The sequence below is a fragment of the Coffea arabica genome, chromosome 2c, assembly GCF_036785885.1.
Source record: "Coffea arabica cultivar ET-39 chromosome 2c, Coffea Arabica ET-39 HiFi, whole genome shotgun sequence".
In the NCBI taxonomy this organism is placed as follows: Eukaryota; Viridiplantae; Streptophyta; class Magnoliopsida; order Gentianales; family Rubiaceae; genus Coffea; species Coffea arabica.
In genome coordinates, this window is record NC_092312.1 from 60858943 (window position 1) to 60868707 (window position 9765).

Sequence of the window (9765 nt, forward strand, 5' to 3'; positions counted from 1 at the left end):
TTAATGGTTGTCACACCACTCTACTCTATTAGGATTAGGATCAATCCACTTGGACATGTGGTCGTGGCAAGACGTGCGCGTAGCAATGTTTGAAAGATCACTCGAACCACCGACTAAAAGTCTTGTGATTGATGACCCTTCATCTTTTAGTCTAAAGGGGTTTGGGAGTTTAAAACCTTAATTGAGTCTAGATGCATTAGTGAACCCAACCTTATGCATCCATGTTAGAAATTGTCTAGGTTAGAGTCTACCTTACCCTATTAGGAACATTAGATCCGGGGGGAGGGATTACACCCTTCTTTCTTTAATTGCCTTCTATTTTTCATATTATTTTTGTTTACTCCAATGTGTTATGTGTCATATATCAATTGAATTAACTTTTCTTTGTTCTATTGCATTCATGAGTTTTAGAAATAAGAGTTCTGGCATGATACTCTTTTAGAACCTACCCTCTTAGATAGGTTATTGCACATTTAAATTCTGATGTATTGCATTCATAGGTTAATAATTCCACATCATTTTAGACCCACCCTGGCATACGAAGGGTCTCTTAGGTCATGTTTTTATTTCAAATTGCATTTTTAATTACTTTGATAAATTGGCATCATGTATAAACTTTAGAGGGAATGCGATTTAGGGAATCCATGTTAAGAATAAGCCAACTTATATTCCCATGAGTATTTAACCCAGTTTTGAGATTTTTACGTTTAAATTTCAATTTAACCAGAAAAGTGGGACCTGTAGGTAAGGTACTTGACACCAATTTCTTGTCTCTAGATGCAATGCCCTCGACGAGTCCAGTAAATGTTAGTAGCACCGATTGAGGTACAGAAGTGATCCGCATTGCTTTAACCTAGTGAAATTAACCAAGTAGCCTATCATTTAGGACCAATCGGAGATTTCGAGTATATCAAATTAGACGGCTACTTGGAAGAAGCATTGATATATTTGTGGGACCTTATTTGTTCTGCATTTAGACTAGACAAGAAAAAGATGACCATGACAATTGAGGAGGTATCTGGTATTCTTAATTTACCGATTCATGGTACTGCTGTAATATTTTCGTTTATGTCTAGCAAAGCCGAGTTCTGCCATTTCACTGGGTTAAAGGAATCTGTAATACAAGGGTTTGACCAAAACATAGATGTGAAATTCTTATTCAATCGATTTGCATTGATAGATGGGTTCAAAAGACACTTAGGAGATTTTTTATTTATGTCCAAGGCAATGTGGGAGCGTAAGAGGCTGTGGATATATGGATTAGTTATGGCCGGAACTTATCTTTTCCCGAGGAAAGACAAGAGAATAGTTTTTGAACTCACCAAAGTCATGTTTGATCTGTTTCTAGGGATAAAAAATAGGCAATGCTCTATCGTTTTGACTATTTTAACCGATATCTTTGTAACTTGCACTACTTGCCAAAGGAGTGAAAAATTCTTTCATGGATCAAATTTAGTTCACACATATGGGCTATGGACCACTTTATGAGACAATCACCTATTCATGATTGTCTGCCAATATCTAGGTATAAGTGGATAGTCATGCATTACAAGAGGGTTAATGAAAATGGTTTGCCTAGTAATGCATCTGAATATGTGGATTTCTTAAAAAACTTGTCTGATCAGAATGTTAGATGGGTTTTAGATTGGACTAATTGTGTTAAACCTATACTTCATACTAAACCATCAGAATTCATTCCATTGCTAGGCACTCAGGGTATCATGGCTTATACTCCGAAGAGGTTTCTTCGACAGTTGGGCTGCATTCAAGAGTTGCCGTATACACTTGATTTAATTGAATTCACCATTGTTTTTGACAAAGGGATGTATCCAAGTAAAATTCTGATGAAGATTCCTATCATTGAGGCTTGGGAGACATTGTCCGACGACGAGCACGTCAAGTACATTCCGAAACTCAAGTAAAAGGGTTTAGTAACTCCACAGTATGAGGATTGGCTAAAATGTTTTGGTACGCAAAAATCGCAAGATGAACCATCCAAGGAGGTCAAGAGATTGATGGCCATTATTGAAGCTAAAGATAGAGAAAATTTGCAACTAAAAGAGTCCGTTAAAGCTAGCAAAGAGATGGCAGAGAAACATAAGGAGGCATGTGAAAAGATCCTAGAGAAACACCAAGAATTGAAAAAAAAATTTTGGGGAATTGTACGGTCAAATGGAACACATGAGGAATCCCTCTACCAGAGAATCCAAAGATGCTGTAATAGATAGGTTGAAAAGATTTAATGACTTTGTACGAGACCGTTTCCGAAGAATGATGTAAATAATGTTTATAAAAATGAAAATTTAGAAATTTGAAATGACTTTTTCTTTTGTGCAAAATGGTGGTCAAAAAGAGGTTTGATAAATGGGTCCCACTTCGAAGGTGTTGCATCATGTTAGGCCTACCTTTTGTACAAAAAGGTACATACATCCGAATTACTTTAATTTTTACTAACTCGCGTCCTTTTTCTTTTTCTTTCTTTTTGTCAGCAATTAATCAAGAGGGAAATCTAAATAAGATTTTTCTTAAATTTTCAGGTAATTGCAAACATAGTTACACGAAGAATCCCCATCATTACATGATCACGTAGTCGAGATTTAAGAAATAGTGTAAATATGAGTGTACATTCTGAATCATCCGATAGGTCTGCAACGACGTCATCACCCGACCTTGCAAATTTGGGAGCTTAACTGAGTGAAGAATTAAACAAATTCAATGAATTAAGCATGGAGATGGCCGCACAACGGCCCGTGATTGATCAGTTGGTTACTGGTGGCAGCAGCGGTGTCTAGCATGATCCCTTGCCTGCTGGTCAACCTGAACCTCAATCACTACCCATACCTCATATTCAAACTCCATTTGCTTCACATTTCGTAAATCCATCTAAGAAAGTTTTCACCTATCCCACTCATGGCCTACCACATACCTATGCATCCAATATCCAAACCAATCCTCCTCACACACAAATTGCTCCAAATTATCCACCTGTTAGTTTGAACATGCCACTTGAATCTCAAGGACCATATTATTATTCCACTGTAGAACCATTCATGCTAAATGCTGCTGCACAAGGAAAAGTTGAAATAGGAAAATCCTTCGCGCTAATTGACAAGAATCTGTTAAAGAGGTTGGATCGGTTTGACGAGTTCTTGAGGAAGAGCCAATGCTTGAACAAACAAGGAGGTTTGGACTATAATAAATTGTACATGTTTCCTGATATGCAATTGCCTGTGGGTTTTAAAACACCCAAATTTAGCAAGTATGACGGAACGGGCACCCCAAGACACATCTCCAAATATTTGCAAACAAATTAGGAAAGCCAATAGATGACGAGAATTCGCCAGTTCGATTGCTTCCTGAAAGCTTAGAAGGTGATGCACTGGATTGGTACTCCAATTTGAAGTCTGATCAGATGAGGACATGATTGGATTTGTCAACTGCTTTTGTAAGACAATATGAGTATAATTGCGAGATTGCTCCGACGAGGACTACACTTGAGGGGACTAAAAGGAAACCATCTGAGGATCACAAGACATATGCAAAGCGATGGAAGAAATTGGCTGCCAAGGTGGAACCTCCTATGAATGAAGAAGAAATTGTCTGTACGTTTATCAAAACTCATGACCCGCCATATTTTGAAAAATCTTTTTGCATGACTGGATGCTCATTTGTAGAAATTGTTAACAAATTGGAGAAGTATGATGAGTTTGTAAGAGCGGGAAAGATTGTTAATGTGCCAACTCTGAAATCGCAATTAGAAACTTTGCAAAATCCAAACAACAGCAGCAAGAAACCTCAGTTCAAAAAGAAAAAGGAGGAAGTTGCAGTTGTTTGGGACAAGGCCTTTATTCCTGACCTAAATATCAACAATATCCTACTTATCCATCTTGTTACCCATACCATCCACCCACTCGACCTGTTTATCATACTTCTATTCACAATCTTCGACCCCGACCAAATTACCCAAACACATCCATGACACTATTTCATATTTTTTCGCCTAATTTTCAAACTAAAGCTCGCCCTCCTTATAGTCCAAGATTTGCCTCACCAGCCAACCAAAATTACAACTATCAACAAACCAATGACACTCAAAATCCAACCCCCATATAGAACTTTCACCAATCTAGGTCAGCCCATTGATTAGTTATATGAACAGCTCAAAGCCGCAGGAAAAATTGATACGATACTTCCTAAAGTCTATCCTAGAGGATTTTCCCTTGGTTATGATTCTCAATCGTTTTGTACTTATCATTCTGGAGCTTCTAGACATTTTACTACCGATTATTGGGCACTTAAACATAAAATTCAAGACATGATTGAGGCCAGAGACATAATTTTAATAAGGAGAGATGAACAAGGACCGAGTGTTAGCAAGAATCCTCTTTCTCCACACAAGGATACTGTTGGAGTTTTTACTATTGACGAGGAGATCGAGAAAACTACTCAATACATTGTAGATGAATCTGAGATAATAAGGGTTATTAGAGAACCATTCATACTTGAAGAAGAAACCTCCAAGGTCAAGAAAAATGCTGATCCTTTTATTTTAGATGTGATACCTTTTGAATGTGAGTCTTCAGAGTTTGTGGTACTTGAATTGCCTGAACAAGTGCCTGTTCTTAACCTACAAGAAGTCCATGGAATTATAGTAAGTTTATTTTATTGATTGGAGGAGAAGAAATACCAAAGAAGGAGGTGGCCGTCGTCACTAGATCTAGAAGAATCATAAGTGAACCTGCAATTAATGAGCTATCAAAAGTAAAGAAAAATACTGCGCCAATAAGACCAGCTGTGACTGAAGAAGAGGCATTCGATTTCCTTAGGATATTGAAGAAAAATGAGTATAAAGTGATCGAACAATTGGATAAAATGTCCACTCAAATTTCTATGTTGAATATGCTCTTAACTTCGAAACTTCATAGAGAAACTCTACTCAAGGTTTTAACTGAGGCTCAAGTGCCTAAGAATATTCCGGTTGACAAATTCACCCATGTAGTCGAACATGATTTGGATTCAAACCAAATTTCTTTTTCTGATGAGAATTTAATTTCTGAGGGAATTGGACATAAAAGGGCATTGTATATCTCAGTTCGTTGTAATGGAAAATTATTGTACGGATCCGTTTTGAATATCTGTCCATGGAATACTTTTGTTAAATTAGGATTTCAAGAAACTAAATTTCGATCGTCTGAAACTGTGGTGAGAGGATTTGATGGTGCAAAAAGAGAATCAATGGAAGAAGTGGACTTAGTATTGAAAATAGGACCTACCCAATTCCAAGTCATGTGTCAAGTCATGAATTTCTCAAGTGTTTATAATATTCTACTTGAACGACCTTGGATTCATGTTTCGAGTGCTATACCATCTTCGCTCCATCAGATATTGAGATTTGCAGTGAATGACCAATTAGTCACAATGTTTGTAGAGAATGATTGTACTATGATCGTTAATTCCGGACCAAAAAAGGAAGGTGGTAGAAAAGCTCCGGTTTCTTCTCACCATTTGGTTGATATCATTTAGTAGGTTGGGTATCTAAAGACAAGTCGGTGATGGGAATGAATTTGCTAAAAGCCAGCATTATGATGGCTAAAAAATGATTCGAGGAGGATACGAGATAGGCAAGGGTCTCGGACATAACTTGCAGGAAATTCTACAACCAATAGAGTTTCAAGAAAAGAAGGACACTTTTGGACTAGGGTTTCAACCTACTTCCAGGGACAAGAAAGAAATGTTGGATCACAAGAGAGTAGAAAAGGAAGGAAAGCAAATTGTCAGGAGTATCCCACCATTGCACTACATTTTTTTCCATCCATCAGAAGTAATCGGATCTGAATTGGACCCGATTGATGAGGTGGATATCAGTTTGTCTAAACTGTTCGTGGGGGTTACTTATGAGGGCAAGCCGTCAGAGAATCCAGAATTTTCAGAGGTCTCCAGAGAAGCAATGAAGAATTGGACCATTGACTTTCTTTCCTCCTGAAGGGAATTTCGGTAAATCTAGGGGATTGCCTTTGGTTGAGAATTATAAAAGAAATCATTCGCATTGATCATCTTTTGCCTTTTAGTTTTGTAAATAGTTTTGAATCAAATGTCTTTTCAATACAAGTCTTATGTTAAGTAGCGTATTATGATGTTTTGTCCTTTATTTGAAATTCAATGAAATGCATTTTGTTCATTTTTCAATTGTTTTACTTACGTATTGTTGTATCTGTCTCATTCTTTTTTAGATGGCCAAAAATAAAACATATTGATTCTTTGGATATCACTATTTCGGAATATGATGACTGCAATCTCAATATCTCTCACGAATTCAAAATTATGAAATCAGAAATTCAAGACGATAGCGATAACGAGAAAGAATCCAAGTCTTTGTTAAATAATCTTGAACAATATGAAGAGAAATCCAAACCGAACTTAGAAGAAATAGAAATCATTAATATTGGCACTAAAACCAATGTTAAAGAGATCACAATTAGTATTCATTTGAATAAGAAGCAGAAAAAGAGATGATTGAATTCTTGATCATGTTTAAAGATGTGTTTGATTGGTCCTATGATGACATGACGGGTATATCAACAGATATAGTGGTTTACAAATTGCCAACGGACCCAAAATTTTCACCAGTGAAACAGAAACCCCACAAATTTAAACCGGATATAAGTCTCAAAATCAAGGAGCAAATTGAGAAGCAACTCAATGTCAGGATTATCATGGTATCACATTATTCTATTTAGCTTTCAAATTTAATCCCTATCCCGAAGAAAAGTGGAGAGGTGAGGGTATGTGTTGATTACCGAAAATTGAACAAAACCAGTCCGAAGGATGATTTTCCCTTGCCAAACATACATATCCTTTTGGACAACATCGCTGGGCATGAGATTGAGTCTTTTGGCGATTGCTTTGCCGGATACCATCAAATTCTAATGGCAAAAGAGGATAGAGAGAAAATTGCTTTTATCACTCCATGGGGAACATTTTGCTATCGAGTAATGCCATTCGGATTGAAAAATGTTGGAGCTACTTATCAAATGACTATGATCACCTTGTTCCACAATATGATTCATAAGGAGTTGGAAGTTTATGTGGATGACATCATAATCAAATCCAAGAAAGCGGAGGATCATTTGGTTGATTTGAAAGCTTGAGAAGATATAATTTGAAATTAAATCCTGTGAAGTGCGTTTTCGGGGCTCCTGCCGGCAAATTATTGATAGATCCGACAAAGATTAAAGCAATTCGTGAAATGCTGGTGCCAAAAACACAAAAGGATGTGAAGAGTTTTTTGGAAAAAATTAATTTCATTGGCAGGTTCATTGCTTAATTACTTCAGCATGTGAGTCTTTGTTTAAATTATTGAAGAAGAATATGCCATTGTATTGGAATGAAAAATACTAGCAAGCTTTTGATAAGATCAAGAATTACTTATTGCACCCTCCAGTCTTAGTGCCACCCAAGCCGAGTCGACCTTTGATTATGTATTTGTTTGTGCTCGACGAGGCTGTGGGTTGTGTTTTGGGACAGCATGATGATTCTGGAAAAATGGAGCAAGCAATTTATTATCTTAGCAAGAAGTTCACACCTTATGAAGCAAAATACTCATTTCTTGAAAGGAGTTGCTGTGCATTGGCCTGGGCAACTCAGAAACTGAGGCATTATTTGCTTAGTCACACCACTTATCTTATCTCTCGTTCAGATCTTTTGAAGTACCTATTGAAAAAACCAATGCCAACCGGACGCATGGTTAAATGGCAAATGATCCTTTCTGAATTCGATATCATCTTCACCACGCAAAAGGCAATCAAGGGGCAGATTATAGTAAGATCATTTGGCTGAATATCCCAGGGAAGATGATTATCAACTGCTTCACACTTATTTTTCGGATGAGGATGTCCTATTTGTTGGTACATCAGAAGATATGAATGAGCAATGCCCTGAGTGGAGACCATTCTTTGATAATGCTTCAAATTCTTTCGGAGTTGAGATCGGAGCTATTCTAGTATCGCCTGAAGGAAAACATTATCTGGGTTCCGCTAAACTGTGATTTTTCTGCACTAACAATATAACTGAATATGAAACTTGTATTTTTGGATTAAGAATGGCATTGGAGATAGAGATCAAGGATTTACTAGTGTTCAGTGATTCCGATCTGCTCGTGCCTCAAACGCTTAAAGAATGGATAACTCGAGATTCAAAGATTTTGCCATATCATTGCAATTTACTGGATTTGGCAAACAAATTCAAAAGTTTGGAATTCAGGCGTATTCCACGTGCTCAAAATGTTTTTGCTGGTGTTTTGGCCACTTTATCTTCAATGATTCAACATCTAGATGAGTTGGTGATTGAACCTATCCAGATTCAATTACAAGAAAAGCCTGCACATTGTCTGGTTATGAAAAAATCTTCTGATAGCCGTCCCTGGTACAACGATATTAAGAAATTTCTCAAAATCGGGTCCTATCCTCCAGGTGCTAATATGACTGCTAAAAGCTTCTTGCGCAAATTATCATCCAAGTTTTTCTTAAATGGAGAGGTGGTATACAAAAGGACGTCAGACTTGCGCCTTCTCAAAAGTGTTGATGAAGATGAAGCAGATTATTTGATGAAAGAAGTGTGCAGTGGTGTATGTGGATCACATATGAATGAGCATTTATTAGTAAAGAAGATCATGAGGACAGGATATTTTTGGCTTACTATGGAGCATGATTGTGTAAATTTTGTTAGGAAATGTATTAAATGTCAATTGCATGGAGATATTATGCGCACTCCTCCCATAGAATTACACAGTATGACTGCTCCCTAACCATGTTCAATGTGGGGTATGGATGTAATTAGAACTATTGACCCTCCTGCTTCAAACGGGCATCGATTTATTTTGGTGGCAATTGAATATTTTACCAAATGGGTCGAATCTGAGTCTTACAAGCACGTGACTAAGAAGGTGGTTACAGATTTTCTAAGAAAACACATCATTTATCATTTTAGCGTGCCAGAGACATTAATCACCGACAATGCAAAGAATCTCAACAATGACATGGTGGATGGATTACGCGAACAGTTCAAAATTAGGCATCAAAATTCTACTATTTATCAACCACAGATGAATGGAGCTGTGGAGGCAGTGAATAAGAACTTGAAAAGATAATTCATAAAATGATCGAAAGATATCGTGATTGGCAGGAAAAGCTCCCCTATGCATTAATGGCATATAGAACTTCTATTCGAACTTCTACTGGGGCAACACCTTACAATCTCATGTACGGAATGGAAGTAGTTTTGCCAGTTGTAGTCGAAATTCCTTTATTGCGCATACTAATGGAAACCAAACTGGGTGAAACTGATTGAATTAGACAACGTCATGAGCAGTTGTCTTTGATTGATTAGAAAAGATTAAATGCCATTTGTCATGATCAGTGTTATCAAAAGAGATGACCCGTGCTTACAACAAAAAAGTCAAACCGCGACTATTCGAAGAAGGAGACAAAGTGTTGAAACAAATTTTGCCAGTGTAAGAAGAGACCAAAGGCAAGTTTGCACCAAATTGGTAGGGCCCTTTTATCGTCAAGAAAGTATTGCCTGGTGGAGCACTTATTCTCGCAGAAATGGATGGACAAGTTTTCCCTCAACCGATCAATTCGGATATGTATAAGAAATTTTTCATCTGAAAAATGGACGTTTCTTTTCAGGGTTAATGCGAAGAATGGAATGAAAGTCAAACCTTCTTCGTTTCCAATTAAACATTCTATCCCTAGTTTTCCCTTTTGA

The 9765-nt window shown here is 37.2% G+C and overlaps 1 protein-coding gene across 1 annotated transcript; it reads left to right on the forward strand.

The window, feature by feature from the left end:
* Positions 1–8098: 8098 nt before the first annotated feature.
* Positions 8099–8803, forward strand: LOC113724460 (uncharacterized). Its single transcript, XM_027247361.1, has one exon. The coding sequence runs from the start codon at positions 8099–8101 to the stop codon at positions 8801–8803; it is 705 nt and encodes a 234-aa protein (XP_027103162.1).
* Positions 8804–9765: the final 962 nt, after the last annotated feature.